A 16,173-nucleotide genomic window follows, 5' to 3' on the forward strand; every position below is an offset into this window, starting at 1 on the left:
GGAATTGTATTGGTTTTAAAAAAACAAATTAAGCTATCATTTTCTCTTTTAACATTAACTTCCGAACCTCTCATAGAATGTGGCTTTTCTTTGTGAAGAAAAGGGGCGGGGGCCATTGTTCAGAGGTAGAGTTTCTGTTTGGTGTGCACAACATCCCAGGTTCCATCCCTGGCATCTCCTTTAAAAAAAAGAAAAGAATTAAATAGTAGTTGATCTCTACCCACAGTTTTGTCTTTCACAAGAATGATCTTGAGAGTCAGTGGTCTGATTCAATACAAGGCAACTTCATCAGTCCAGAAAACAGCTAAGTCAACCATCTTGTAGCATAATACATCATGCACACTTTAGGCTTGCTACAGGAGGCCAGAACCGACAAGAAACTCTAGATGTCATCCAATATGGTCCATCTGTTATATCCTATGTTATGCCTAGGAGTTACCTGCTCTCTGCAAATTGGCTCAGTGCTCTTATTTTAAATATTGCTCCAACTAGCAGTCAAAGACATGGACTTTCCAGTCACAACCATCAGCCTTTGCTTCTGATTGAGTTTTAGTCTTTTGTGAGGTTGGCCAGGGCAGATAGAAAAGAGAAGGTACAAAACATGGTGCTGGGGCTTTAAAAACACCTTATAGTGTTCATTCCAATCACACCATTCTGTAAAACACTGTCACGGCTTCAGGTAGTCTAGGAGACTCAGTTTAAGGTCAAGAGCGCTATTATTGGAACAGTGAGCAGTTGGATCCAGTGATGTTGCACAGGGATGCCCTATGCCAACAGGGGGGAGGAGGGAGTGATTTTGCCCCCTTTTCTCTCCTTACTGCCATTCGCAGGCCTGTACAGCTGTTATTTCATGTGGGTCCTGTAATCCTGGTCATCAACTTTCCCCAGGATCAGAAGTGATGGCTGTCAGGGAGAAGGAAGCAGGAAAGATCAGCCATTCTTGTACAAGCAGATCACTGGATCCAGCCTAGCTATTTTACACCACTTTTTAAGGTAGCAGAAACATTCACTTAAAAATATTTGTGCAACGTATTAGGTGCTCTCTGAGGTTTTAGAAAGTTTCAATTCAGATTGAAATCAACATGTTTTATGGTTATAGTATGCAGTTTTATTTCGTGAACACCTAAATAGTAAATAAATTTTTCTTGCTTTAAAGCAATGATTTAGACTGCTCTCCCTCCTTAATCTACATTGTATAAAAGTCTTTAACAGTTCACTTTCAGTGGGTCACACTGTGTAAAATAATTAATCTTATTTGTCTGTTACAAAATTCCACAGCATTATGGATTAAGAACCCGCCCATTGAAAAGTACACGCTAGGCCACAATCTGCTGGGATGTTCTGCCCATTGTTACAAACAGGAGCTTTTGTTCACTCTTTTTGTTGTCATTGAAGCTTGTGCAGGGAATTTTCACCACCCTATTTATTGATTTATTTTAACTTTGTTGATCATCTGCCTTTCTCACTGAAACTCAAGGCAAGTTCCAAACTCTAAAACAAATAAAGGAACACTAATAGCAAATATAAAATGTATAATAGACAAAGCCATAAAACTGCATGACACCATTGGAGAGCAATGAAATAATGTAATATGTCCAATGAACCATGCAGTACGGAGGGGGAAGGGGAAAACTGCCTAATTTCTTTGAATGGGCAAAAGTGCAGCTCTGCTCCTTTTATAAAATGCTCTGCTCTGCTCCTTTTATAAAATGCACCCTCCATTTTGCCACACCCCTCTTCTCTTTATCAAAATGCCCTCCCAACATTCCTATGGGCCACTGTTGTGTTGCTCCTATTTTCCTGCCTGTGATGACCACCAAAACAAACTTCCAGAGGTTTCCACCATTTTTTGTCTTGTGGTTGGGGTTGCCTGATGGATGCTTCCGGTTGAGGCCCGAACATTGAAAACTGAAATAGAAATTGTAATGATTTCATTCTTAATTGCACTTGTTGCCAGTCCAAATCTTTAATCCCTGTTTGCTTTAAAAGGCTTCTGTTGGTGGTTTCGTTTTAAGCTCTGAAATTAAGCTTCTGGTTGATTTTAATTTAAATATGTTTTAGCTATTTTAGATTGGATTTTAACTATTATAATGGTTTTAATTGTTTATTTAACCAAATTTTATATGTTATTACTAAAGGAAGCCGCTCTGAGCCCTTGTGGGGAGGTGGCATACAAATCGAATTAAATAATAATATTAATTAAAATGTAAAAGTAATTTAAATTTAAAAATAATAATAATAAAGACATATTAGTCAGGTGTAATTTTGCATATTCAAATTGGGGTTTGTTTTCTCACTGCATGAGGCTTTCCCCCATTCTAGCAAGAATAGCTTCCTTTTACTAGCATCTATCTGTTTACGCAGCCAGTAAAAAAACTAACGTTGGGACTTCTTTTTGCTAGTGTGTCTTAGCAGTCACAATTGGTGCCCATTTGGCACAAGTGTCTTTGGGTCTGTTGGGTTCTATCCCGCAGTGCAAAAAGCGGAAGGAAGTTGCCTGGACTGCTATTTTAGCTGCAGAAAAATGTTTCTGTTTTGGCCTGTCTGGAGTCACTCTTCCTACTTCATTCCTGCACACTTCTGACCTACTGATCCATTTGCAGTTCTTCTCTTCCACATTTTAGCTTCACAACAACCCTGTGTGGTTGCTTAGGCTAGCAGGGAGTGTCATGGCTGAGGTCAACCATGGAGTTTCCTGGCAAGTGGGCTTTGGAACCCAGACCTGGCCACAGTTTGGCACTCTAACCACTGCACCCCACTGTCTCTCCATCATGCTAGCATGGTGCAATGGTCAGTGTGTCAGACTAGGCTCTCTGCTACGAAAGCTTACTGACTGACCTTGAGTCCCCCACATGCTCTCAAACTAACGTACCTCAGAGGGTGATTGGGAGGATAAAATTGAGAAGAGAATTACATACGCCATTCTTGGTTCCCTGTTGGGGAAAATGGTGAGGTATAAAGGCAGTAAAGAAATAAACACACCTGTTATTTATTGTAACCTCCAAAATCTGTATTTACTTGTGCCCGCACTCCCACCTTTCCTTGCAGGCCCAGGCAACACAGTAAAAAAGATGGATTTATCAGGCCTCTGGCTTCATTTGGTTTTAGTTTAGCGGAACCTGGGGCGGGGGAGCATAACAATTTGCACAGGCTACTAACAATGCGATCCAATAGAAGCTTACTCCCGTGTTTCATTTCAGTGGTCTTAGACCAGAGAAACTCTTCATAGGTTTGGATAAACTCAACTATTAGATCTGTTTTTCATAAGGATTCAGATGGACTGTGAAGTATTTTTTGTGGGGTATTGTGGACTGCTAGAGTATGGACATAAAAATATATTTAATGTACTTGTTTGTATGTTCTACGTAGCAAGAAGGCCACGACGTGAATGCACAGAGTTTAACATGCATCTTGTTCTACAGATACTCCCGACAGCATCACTTCTGGCCTCGAGAAAGACATGGATGTTAAAAAAGAGTTACCACTAACTTCGGAAACAAACCCAAGTCCGGCGGCTAACGACAGCACGTCACATGAGCTTTCCAATCTCCGACTGGAGAATCAGCTCCTGCGGAACGAAGTGCAGTCTTTAAACCAAGAAATGGCCACGTTAATACAGCGAGCAACTGAAACCCAGAAAGGTAGAGAAATGTCTAAAAGCGCTGAGATGCCACGTTGCTAACTGTGAAGTTAACAGGCTGCTTACAACGAGCCATGAGTGGAGCAAACCCTATAGTGTGGACTTTCCTTACATCCCCTGTGTCTGGAACTGCACCTGGTGCTTGAGGGGCATTCCTAGCTAAATGCTTTTGCATCAATTTATATTAACAGGGATGGGATCTGGGTGATGGAGGGGCCCTTTCACTTCAATGTAATTACTGCACGATATATGTGACCAGCCTGCTATATGTAATGGGACTTTCCTTTCTCTTGATCTTTATGGCTTCACACGTCTGTAGATAAGTAGGCTGACCCTGATGGTGTTGTTACCCTGCGGGGGGTAGCCAAGCCAAGTGGCTGTATCTTTCCCTATCACTGACTTTGGGGTGCCTAAGCTCCAAAATAACTCTTTTCACACATTCTTTGGGAAAACGGGAGTGGGGACTCTCTGGGGATAAAGTGTTCAGCAAAAGCCAGGTCTGGCAGAACCAGCTGGGTACTCCGTTGCCTTTCAATAAACGCTACTGATCAAGAATCTTGTTCTTTTTTAAAGGAAATATGAATCTCTGTTAAACTTTGTTAAGCTTTGTAATTCTCAACTATATAATCAATAAAAGCATTTAATATATATATAAAAAAAGAATCTAGAGTCCATTTAGTTTAGTTTTGTTTATTCAATTTATATCCCACCCTCCCTTGAAGGGCTCAGGCTAAAGGTCCGAGAACTAACACCCTGTCAGTCACAGCCTTCTCTTCCCTTCCTTGAAATTCTGCTTGGGGGGCATTGGAGACCCTCATAGTCAGCCTGGCGAGATTTCCAGTAACTGAGAAAATTGAGCTGCTGTGGAGGAGGAGTGTACACTCTGGGGCATGAAGTTCCCAGTTCGTGTCTCACTTCAGCCACAAACTCTCTCGTGATCCTTCACAAGCTGCTATGTTCTTGGTCCCCCTCCTCTTGTGTTACTTAAATGATAATCTTGGCATTCTTGATATATTACGAAGATCACATATTTCTTTGAATCACTTTGGTTTCCTGAATTATGCTAATATTTGCTGCCTTGAATTCTGCAGAACTGAACAATGCCCGAGCAAGAATTGAAAAGTGGAACGGCGACAATTCAAAAAACGACCGGCTTGTTCGTGAACTTCAGGCTCGGGTGGATGATCTGACGGAAGCCGCCTCTGCCAAGGATTCCCAGTTAGCTGTCCTGAAAGTGAGGCTACAGGAAGCTGATCAGCTTCTGAATTCGCGAACTGAAGCTCTGGAAACCCTGAAAACGGAAAAAACTCGGTATATAAAAAACCCATCATCACTTTTTAAATAAAGGTTTCAGGCTATTTTTGCTTTCTCTAAAGCAGTGGTCTTCAACCTTTCCTGACTCAAGTCCCACTGAGTATGGGACCCAACCAGTTGTAAGCATGTGATGGGAAGAGGCATCACATCAGAGTGTTGAGTGGCCATGAAAGGCCAGGAAGTATTGTGGCCATGAAAGGCCAGGAAGTGTTGAAGTATTGAGTGGCCATGAAAGGCCAGGAAGTATTGAGTGGCCATGAAAGGCCAGGAAGTATTGAGTGGCCATGAAAGGCCAGGAAGTGTTGAGTGGCCATGAATGAAAGACCAGGAAGTGTTGAATGGCCATGAAAGGCCAGGAAGTGTTCAGTGGCCATGAAAGGACAGGAAGGCCTTGGTGGAGTTAAGGCCTGCCTCATGGGAAGCAGACCAGCAGAGCTGGACAGGAAAGTCAGTGGCCCTGAACAGGACTCAGCAGAAAAGGAATAAAATCTCCCCAATAAAATAATTAATTAATTATATATAAGCTCCAGGAAGCCTACTGTAGTGAAGAAGTCCAAGATCAGAGTCATGGACGGATTTTTTTTTTACATCTCTGAAAAATGTTGCAGAAGTCTTTCATTTTAAGTCAGCCTGCTGTAATGGTTCTTTTCTTTTCCTTTATCCTTCTTGATAGAGGGAAGGGAGAAAAGGTCCTAAATACAAAAGCCATCCTTGTCAAGGAACTAATTGAACTTCTGGTTTTTAATAAAATATTTCCATTTATGTTTTGAATTTTCAGACTGCCACACACACACACACACACACACACACACGCATATAATTTCCTTTCCCTTCACAAATTTTGAAAATTGAAGGGGCAAGTTAGTGGATCAGCAGTGCAACCTGAAGCAGAGTTATTTTCAGCCTTGATAGGGGGTTGGACTTGATGGCCCTTGATGTCTCTTCCAGCTCTATGGTTCTATCTTTGAGTGACTGTGTGAATTCACTCCATCATTTGTCTCAGCATCAGTTTAGTTTTAGGGTAGCATCAAAAGTTGGATTCGAAACCTCCATTTAAGATGGAGCCTTCTCTCAAGGCAAAAGGCCTTCCATGCTTGCCTGCAGGGTTCTTCAGTAGAAGACTCCTCGCACCAATGGAAGGCTGCTTACATTGTAGGAAAACTGCTCCGTGAGTGGAAAGGTGCCCTTAGACCCAAACTCTAGTGTTTAAGGAACATTTTTACCTCATCTGACTTGGATGGCCCAGGCTATCCCAGTGCCTCAGATCTTGGATGCTAAAGCAGGATCAGCCCTGGTTAGTATTTGGATGAGATTTGGATGAAAAGAACTTCAGGGATGCTGTGCAGAAGACGACAATGGCAAACTATCTCTGTTAGTCTCTTGTCTTGAAACCCCTATGGGGTTGCCAAAAGTGGGCTGTGACTTGACGGCTCTTTGCACGCACACAATAGCTACATAGCAGTAATTCTCACATACTCGTTAAAGAGGAAGAATCTCAAACATATATGCTACTCCTAGAGCCGTCTGTTCTACCTGATAGCACTTCTGTGAAGCCTCAAGCACAGAAAAGTCCACTCAAAGGTCAAGTCACCTTTGACTGGACATAGTAGGGGTTGAGCCTGGGTCTTTCTGCAGGCAAAGTCTGTTTTCGGCCACTGGCACTGTCCCTAAATTATTGATTTGTTGTGAAAACAAGTCATATCCTCCCCTTCTGTGTCAGGTTTACTGATTCCAGGTTTGTCTGTCTGTCTAGAATAATACAGGATAACTGTGAAGGAAACAGCTTACACAACCAAGCTCTTCAGACTCTTCAGGAGAGGCTACACGATGCAGAATCCACGCTCAATCGGGAACAAGATGGCTACAAACAGATGCAGGTTAGAAAAGCAGAATTGCTGATGCAGTTTGCTGATTCAGGGCTCCCTCCCCCCATAGAGCACAGAAGGGCACCTTCAGATACTGTTATTGCTTTTGCACTCTAATGCATGAATGTGTGCAGGGGAATCTTCTATTCAGTTTCAGTGGCTCTGAGATTCAGCATAATAAGTAGAGTAGCATTTTTGGTGGTTGGATTGACTTTTGTTGCTAAATGAATAAGGGATTTAAAGAAGAACTGGAAATGCTTAGCAAAATAACTTGTGCAAGAGTGTGTGGAGAGCCAGCGTGGTGTAGCAGTTAAGAGCAGGTGCACTCTAATCTGGAGAACTGGGTTGGATTCCCCACTGGGCCACTTGAGCTGTGGAGGGTTCTCTGGTGAACTAGATTAGCTTGTGCACTCCCAACGCACGCCAGCTGGGTGGCCTTGGGCTAGTCACAGTTCTCTCAACTCCACCCACCTCACAGGGTGTTTGTTGTGGGGGGGGGTGGGGGAAGGGAAAGGCGATTGTAAGCCCTTTTGAGTCTCCTTACAGGAGAGAAAGGGGGGGTATAAATGCAACTCCTCCTCCTCCTCCTCCTCCTCTACTACTACTACTACTACTACTACTACTACTACTACTACTACCACCACCACTACCACTAACCTGGATAGCTTTAAAAAGGGCTTGGACAGATTTATGGAGAAGAAGTCGATTTATGGCTACCAATCTTGATCCTCTTTGATCTGAGATTGCAAATGCCTTAACAGACCAGGTGCTCGGGAGCAGCAGCCGCAGAAGGCCATTGCTTTCACCTCCAGCATGTGAGCTCCCAAAGGCACCTGGTGGGCCACTGCGAGTAGCAGAGAGCTGGACTAGATGGACTCTGGTCTGATCCAGCTGGCTTGTTCTTATGTTCTTCTTACTATGGTGTGTTTTATTGATTATACCTGTTTGCAAACAGGGCATTGAAACAGGAGCTGTCTGTTTTGTAGCCCTGCAGGGGCTCTACATGACAATTGCCCAATGACTTGACCAGTCTTGTCTGACCTGTTTGCTGCATGCTAAAATTAGAGCAGTGCTAGGCAGGCCTGCAGAAGCTAAATACAGCTGTCCAGCCATGAGTGCTCGCCTGCTGGATGTCTTGATAGTCTTGGGAGGCTGTTCTAGCCTTTGGTGAGTTTGGTGAGTCCTGGGTTGTGCAGGCTGGCACTAGACTGTTGGGTTTGGGTATGGCTGAAACCCCTTTGCACTCCTGCACACACCCTAAAGCTCTCGCCTTGATTTTGCTAAAGACATTGGGCCCTCAGTCAGGCTTTCTCAGGTTGATTTGAAGCCTAACACTGGAAGGAAAGGAAAACTGACCTGTTCACCTTTGCCCGCTTCCAAGCATCTTGGATAAACTGGGCCACTGTTTGTGCACAGTTAGCACACAGGTGTGACACTGACATGTGAACATTGCATGTGTTAAGGGCCCAATTTAAACTGGATGTGTGCAACGTCACATGGGTAGGTTCTTTTGTGCTGCCAGCCCCATGTTTAACTCAGGCCTCATTTGGAGGTTGGGGGTCATTTGGAGGTTGGGGGAAACACAGAAGCACCTTAAAAACCAACAAGAGATTGAGGGTAGAAGCTTTCGAGAGTCAAAACTCCCTTTGTCAGATACAAGATGCTAGGACTTGTAACTGATGAAGGAAGTGTTGACTCTCAAAAGCTTGTACCCCTAAAACCGTGTTGGTCTCAAAGGTGCTGCTGTAGTGGAATCTAACTGTATATCCTTCAGACCAGCACTTTGACTCTTGGAAAGGATGTACCATTTGCCAGTAGAGAAAGTACACCCCTCTCTCCTTCGACTGCGGTGGAATGTTTCACTCTCCTTCACGACAGGGTTCTGCCATTATCATTGACAGTATTTTCAGCTCTCTCTCCCCCCCCCCCACCTTGCCCCTCGCCAGTTATTACATGGTAAAAGCAGCTTTATAACTTGCTCCTCGCAGCATGAGCTTTTATCTCGCCTCAACAAAATGGAAGTCGAACGTCAGGGCTTGGCAGAAGCTGTGACCGCAGCCGAGAGGAAGTGCACGGAGGAGAAGCGGAGATCTGAGGAATTTCAGCAACAAGTCAAAATAGCCAAAGCCAACCTGGAGACTGCTAAACAAGAACTGGTGGACTACAAGCAAAAAGCTACACGCATTCTCCAGGTGAAGCCATCTACTCTAACTTTGCACAGAATAATGTAGGCCTTGCCAGGAAAGGGATGTATGCCAGAGCACCCCTCTATTATTAGTAGCATGGCGGAACCTCCATGTATGAAAGTAATATACCTTAGTCTGAGATGCTGAGTGGAAAGAACCAGAGGGCACCATCCCCTTGAAGCCCATTCCTGGGTTCGAGATGTAGTCCCCGAATCCTGAAGAAGCCTTTCTGCCTAGGTAGTGCATGTAATTAAGCATAGACTCTTGGGACTTATGCAGGTATCCTAATTTGTCACGATGTCTTAAATCACAGTCTAAAGAAAAGTTGATCAACAGCCTGAAAGAAGGCTCCGGCATCGAAGGCTTGGACAGCCAAACAGCCAGCATCATGGAGCTGGAGGAGCTGAGGCATGAGCGAGAGACACAGAAGGAGGAGACACAGAAGCTCCGGGCACAGCTGCAGCAGCTGAGGACGGAGCTCCAGGTACGGGTAGATGTGCAAATAGTTCTCTGGATATGGTAGTAACATCAGCACAGGTGTTCATGCCTTGGTCTGGAGAAGAGAAGTCAAGCCTGTCTAACGCAACAGAGAGAATTCTGTGCTTGGACTGAGTAGACTTGGGTTCAGTGCTGTCTGTAGACCAGTTGCCTGTTCTCAGCTTAAAGAAGATAATGTACTTGGTCTGGAGGTCCTTGGAGGAAATTGGGGTACACATGTCGCTTATAGAATCATAGAGTTGGAAGAGACCCCAAGGGACATCAAGTCCAACCTCCTGCAATGCAGGAACACACAATCAAAGCACTCCTGACAGATGGCCATCCGGCTTCTGTTTAAAAACCTCCAAAGAAGGAGAGTAGTCTGTGGTGCCCCATACCAGCTTGTCTTTCTGTTGATTCAGGCGCAACGGATGTAAAAGCAGGAACAGGAGTGGTGTTTTTACAGTAGGCCTTCTCCTGCCATAGGCACTGTAAGGACTCCAGCTCAAAGTCTGGAGTGAAACTTGCTTGTTGTCCCCTTCCCAGCGCTTCAGACAGGATGTCTGCTTGGTTTTCCCTTTCATTTTCAGACCTCTTCCCTGACTATGTAACTAAATAGGCTGTTTTGGAACCTCATTACATTTTTAAAAGCTTCCTTTCTGGTTTTTTGCACTTTGAAATCTGTTCCAGTCAGGGCGGGGGAGGGGAAGACTCTTCATGATTGTCAGGAGGCCCAGCCAGTCAGTGCTGTGCACAGCCTTCCTTTAAGGAAAGAGCGCAGTAGTTGGATGAATAACACCAGGGTTTGACAACCAAAGCCCTGCAAAGTTAACTGCTTCTTCTCAAAGCAAGAAAACTGGTGTTTCACTCTCCCCAACTCTGGAGAATTTCTTATTTACATGCTGTTAGTGGAACTGACTTGGCACACAGCCTGTCTGTTGGGGAACACAAGCATAAGGTGTTGAATAAGGCCCCACACAGCATAATGATCATACACAACAGTGCAGAGGTTGGATGCTAGGCAATAGGACCAAGTTTGTAACTAGGAGGTGGGCCCCATTTTATTTTATGAAATTGTGCAAACGAGTCATTATTTGTAGGATTTGGAAGCGCAGCAGATAACCGAAGCGGAGTCCACCAGAGATCAGATGCAGGATTTGCAGGACCAAATCGCCATGCACAGAACAGCCAAGCAAGAAGTGGAGGCTGAACTAGAGAGGCAGAAACAGGTATGTTGATTGTTCTTACTGTCCTTATGTTTGTGCAAGTGAAATCCAATTGTACGCCATTCGCCCCGCCCCCATACTTGTAATAGTAATTTAGATGTGAACTGCAGAACTTGCCATAGATGCGAGGGAAAATTTAAAAGTGATCATGGGTCCTGTAAAAGAGGAACTGTGGAATGGGTTGAGATTATAACTTTTAAGTAAACCGTCTCTTGAAATGTAAGTATTCGAGCTACAAAAGAGTAAGTGGTTGGTGAATTCTCTGAGCTAACAAAGACTGTAGCTGCCACACCTAAATGCTGGAATCAAGCCTAAGATGCCGAGAGAGGATGGGTTGTAAAGGGAGCCTTGGGTTGAACTGGAATCCAGCAGAGGTTCATTCTTGTGCTTCTGTGATAGACTAACTTTCCTGCCTTCCAAGTCCAAAGTAGTTGATGGCAGACCCCTTCAGGGATTGAAAAGTATTACATGGCTCCCCCAAAAGAGTTGTTCAGGCACTGCACGTGCAGCCAGTGAAGAAGCTACAGTATCGCATTTTGATATAGATTAGTGGTAAGGGAAATGGATTGTGTCCTTTAAATATCATTAAATGGTACTGTAAGGGCTCTGTAACTGACATATGGTGCAGTAGCTACTGTAGCTGCTTGTAACATGTGACCACCAGACACCTTAACTAATCCACCTGCCAGAGACCAAGGGACAGAGTCTCCAGTCCCGCAAGATGTCAGCCCTGCAAGGTAGGACACTTGCAAGTTGAGTTTCCAAAACAGTTATTCTGTTAGCTGTAGCCAATAAAGGCTAAAGTACTAGATTCAGATTGAAGCACCAAAACCCAAAAACTCTAGAAAATATTATTAATAAGGTTTATTAAAAGGAATGTGCAAGGATATACAATATAATAGCAGTGAACAGCAAGGATAAAATAATAAAGCTAAATATCTAACCCAAACACATTTATAAACATTGGTTCTCCTAATCCAGATGTTATCCGGCAAGACTGAGTCCAATCAGAATTTTTAAGTCTAAAGTCCAAAAGAGGTGTTCTAGCCAACATGGCCCACCAGAATCAGGTGTGCCAAAACCAGATGTCATCTAGACAAAGACTAGAATGAAAGATCTCCCTTTAAGCCAAGCAATGCATGTTGGCATGACTCTAGTTGACCAAATGTATAGCGAATGATATAACTTGAACTAACAGGTGTGTTGCTAAAGAGGTGATCCAACCAATCAGGTGTATTGCTGTAATGAGACCTTATACTCTGCAGTTGCATAGGGCCTAATTAAGCAAGCACTTTCTGCCTCCTATGGGTCATTGCACTAATGGGATGGAATGCATAGGCCAAACTTCCGCCTGGATTCTTTGGCTTTGAAACCACTCAGTGTAACGGTCTGACCCGCACCTGTGTCAGCCTCCCATCTTCCTCATCTCATTCTTTGAAACTACAGTCAGCTTGACTTCGGATTCTCTAAGGGAGATGCTTCCATGATTTTTGCAGGCCTCAGCCTGAATGAACGTTTCTGAATAGACAAGAGACTGCTAGACAAGCTACTCTCTTCACAGTGGTCTCTCAGGCACTTTGGAGGTTCACCAAACTGACTGGTTTTCTAGTATCTTATCAGGGATTTAAGGATGTGTATATAGTTCTGGGGGTATCTGCTGTGAGATGAAGGTGGTGTCATATGAGGGGAGCTGCTTAATTTTCTTTCCCTGACGGGAACCATTTATCTTGCAGGATTACCTGTTCCTTTCAAGGATTCCATATTAATTAGATGGCCGCCAGACTGCCCTCATGAAAAGGCAACAGTTCCATATTTATTCTCTAGAACTGGTTGCATAATGTTTAATATGTATATTGAACCGTGCAGTGGTGTTCTGTTACTGCTGTCCTGTTGACAGGCAGATCGTTTGATGCCTGACTGTGAGCCAGGATTTGTTTAGTTTAATTTAATTCTAGTTTAGTTGAATTCCCACTAACCTTCATCCATTTTGACTTGTAATGGCACATAAGAGAGTGGCCAGCCAGTTCCGTTGAATTTCCTACTTTGCTGCTTGGCTGTTGACTGTTTGGGTTTGAAAACGACACCAGCTCTGGCAACTGCGTACTCTTGCAGTAGGCAGTGAGAGTGTCCATGAGCCCTTCGGGGATATGGCGGAATATAAATCTAAAAATTAAATGATCCATTTACACTCAGACCCCAGTCTCCATGGCACCTATTATGACAGTCTTCATCTCATTTCTTTTACATATACATTTGAGATTCTGGTGAATGTCAAGGTGGATTGTACATCCAATACATACTTCCCCGAAAGGGTGAAAATCCAGTGAGTGACTAAAAGTCCGGATTAATGATCTCCTTTGTCAGGATTTCTAGATACTCCCCCCCGAAAAAAGATGTATTCATGTTTGTTACATTTGAAAGCAGTAATGTCAGAGTGAGACCATTGTAACATGAAACCATGATCCTATTCCTAGCTCAGAGGCGTAGCAAGGGGGGGAAGCACCTGGTGCACTGGTGTGTCCTCCACCCCACCCCAGAATGTCCCCACCATGCTCCCACAGGGACACACACCCAGTGCGCCCCTCCTCCCCGACCCCTTGGAGCTATGCCTCTGTCCTAGCCGCAAAGGCAGTGCATCAGTCTTGTTCAATCCATGCTAGGGAATTTGTAGTTAGCTCTGGTGTTCACATTCATGATATGGCTTTGTGAGCTGCCCTCCATGCTGGACAAGTTGCTCAATCATGATCTGGCAGGCTGGTCTTAACTTGGACATTTGGCTTATGCATCATTCTCTTCTTCCTAAGGCAGAATTGATAATGTCTAAAACTGGGCAGCAGGAAAACTGGTCACAAAAAGTACCAGACCCTAATAATAGTGACAAGTTTAAGCCTCCAGTGTTACTTTTTATTGTTCAGTAAAACCCTTTTCCAGGTAGCTGTCTGATGAGATGGTATGATGTGTAGTCAGAGTTATAGACATTACCTGCAGAAGGTCTCACTCTTTCCCCTAATATCGGAAAGCCAGGGAGACACACTGCATAGACTATGAGTTGAAAGAGACCCCAAGGGCCATCAAGTTCAACCCCTTGCAATGCAGGAATACGTAATCAAAGCACTCCTGACCATGCTACTCCTGTTCATTATGGTGAACGAACAAGGGCCAACACAGAGAGAAATGCCCCTCAGTCTTGGGGATCAGAAGCGCTGAAACACTTCTCCACTACCTCCTACTTTTAAAGCTGCATCTATTTGATGCATATCCCTGGGTTATTTTGAAGGTTTTATTTTCATATAAAGTAGCAAGTTCCAAGGAGAGAAAGATTTATGCATTCAGAGTGCTGTCAAGTCACAGCCAATTTAAGGCAACCCCTTGGGGTTTTCAAGGCAAGAGACATTCAGAGGTCTTTTGCCATTGCCTGCCTCTGTGTAGCGACCCTGGACTTCCTTGGTGGCCTCCCATCCCCTAAATACTAATCCCCTAAATTCGTAGCTTCTGAGATCTGATGATCTCAGGCTAACCTGGACCATCCAGGTCAGGGTGCCAGGATGAAGGGGATATTCCTAAAAGGTTTCTGATCAAGGTGGTGGTTTGTACCTGGCCATGTTCATACCATGATGAAGGCAGCAACAGTCCCAGGCTCTATAGATGTTTACATAGATGTGCGGGTCCCTACACACAGACCCACAAGAAGGGAGGCAGCAAAATAGCTGACACTCAGTGTGAAAACATGAGTGTCCCCCTTTAAAGGAACAAACAGTCGTGGCTCCACTTAGTCCCAGTTCCTGAGGTCTCTAGTGGATCTGTACATCTATTGCTGCACCTTAATTACTATGACTTCTTGAGCGATGAAAGTTCAGATACCCCTTTTGTGACTTCTGACAAAGAAATGATTAACTAGTGTTAAAACCCAGTAGTAGGAACTTCCACATGGCATATTTAATCATAACTCTTCTGTAATATCATTGCTGGATATATATATTTTTACAGGAGCTCCGCTACACTGAAGAAGAACTGTACCGGACAAAGAATACATTGCAAAGTCGAATATCAGACAGAGAAGAAGAAATTCAGAAGCTGAGGAACCAGGTAATAATTTATAGCCAGCAGGGATCTTGCTTGCTGAACAGATGTCCCCACCTGCTGCCCGTCTTCCACTCTCTCCCTTTATATTTGGTCATTGACCGTAAATAACGACTTCACTTCACTTCACTCTCTCCCTTCCTGCCAGGTCTGGATCTACATTTTTTTTTAAGGGGGCCAAAAGTACAAAACGGTGCCCTGCATATATTACATACAAATTTTTCTTTATATGCATTGATTATATATGTGCACCAAACACACCTCACACTCCTTTGCAGCCTGGTAAAGTGCAGCCCAAGAAAAGGTTTATCCGGTAATTATGCTGCTAGAAGCTAAAATCACTAAACTAAAGCTACTGTACTTTAGTCACTGGAAAAGACACAGGTGCTGGGAAATGTTGAAGACAGGCGGAAAAGAGGAAGACCCACCGTGAGATGCACTGACTCAATGAAGGAAGCCATGGCCCTCAGTTCGCATGATCTGAGCAAGGCTGTTAACGAGAGGATGTTTTGGAGGTCATTGATTCAGAAGTCAAGAGCATGCATGAGCAGGCCCTCCGGCCTCATCCCCTGTCCCCTTCCCAAGGTGTAAAATCAGTCTCTTTCGGGAAGGCCAAGCATGTCAAATAAGGGGGCAAGTCTATTTGTGACCTTTGTTAAACCCAAGCACAGCTTACTGCTCCCTAATATGGATTTTAAAGGGGAGGGGCAAGAGGAACAAACCCTATGCCAGCGGTTCAATGAATAGAAAATTGTTTGGAGTGAAATAGATATGAACAAGAAGTTAAGTAGAAGAAGAAGAGTTTGGATTTATGTTCCTCCTCAAAGGGGTTTACAATCTCCTTTCCCTTCCCCACCCTCACAACAAACACCCTGTGAGGTGGGTGGGGCTGAGGGAGCTCAGAAGAACTGTGACTAGCCCAAGGTCACCCAGCTGGCGGGTGTTGGAGTGCACAGGCTAATCTGAATTCCCCAGATAAGCCTCCACAGCTCAGGCGGCAGAGCGGGGAATCAAACCCGGTTCCTCCAGATTAGAATGCACCTGCTCTTAACCACTATGCTACTGCTGCTCCTGTGTGAGGAGGGTGGTATAAAATGTACAAATGAAGGTGAAACCTTTTGACCAGAATACGCCATTGTTTTGGGATCTTTGTGAGTTTAGCCTGAGGTCTATTATATTATTTTCTCCATGGAGGAGATAATCTATAATGGAAGCAGACCTGTAGGAGACCCAAGTCTGGGAATATTTTAATGAAGTTCCTCCACCTATGGGTAAGGCTGGAATGCATACAAACTGCAAATGCAACAAAGAAATTCAAGGCCCGGTTGCTTGAATGAGACTGGAGATTGTTCACCTCACAACAATTTCATAACTACCTATCTATG

At 44.1% G+C, this 16,173-nt stretch overlaps 1 protein-coding gene across 2 annotated transcripts in view; it reads left to right on the forward strand.

Moving 5' to 3' along the window:
• The window catches only part of GOLGA5 (golgin A5), a 28,318-nt gene that overhangs the window by 3,503 nt on the left and 8,642 nt on the right, over positions 1–16,173 (forward strand). For both annotated transcript variants that reach the window (XM_048485232.1, XM_048485231.1), the window contains exons 3-9: positions 3,423–3,641; positions 4,732–4,951; positions 6,708–6,831; positions 8,808–9,011; positions 9,319–9,489; positions 10,583–10,711; positions 14,696–14,794. In XM_048485232.1, coding sequence (XP_048341189.1) covers positions 3,423–3,641; positions 4,732–4,951; positions 6,708–6,831; positions 8,808–9,011; positions 9,319–9,489; positions 10,583–10,711; positions 14,696–14,794 — 1,166 coding nt within the window. The remainder of the gene's footprint in view (positions 1–3,422; positions 3,642–4,731; positions 4,952–6,707; positions 6,832–8,807; positions 9,012–9,318; positions 9,490–10,582; positions 10,712–14,695; positions 14,795–16,173) is intronic.

This window comes from Sphaerodactylus townsendi, linkage group LG02, assembly GCF_021028975.2.
Source record: "Sphaerodactylus townsendi isolate TG3544 linkage group LG02, MPM_Stown_v2.3, whole genome shotgun sequence".
Taxonomy (NCBI): Eukaryota; Metazoa; Chordata; class Lepidosauria; order Squamata; family Sphaerodactylidae; genus Sphaerodactylus; species Sphaerodactylus townsendi.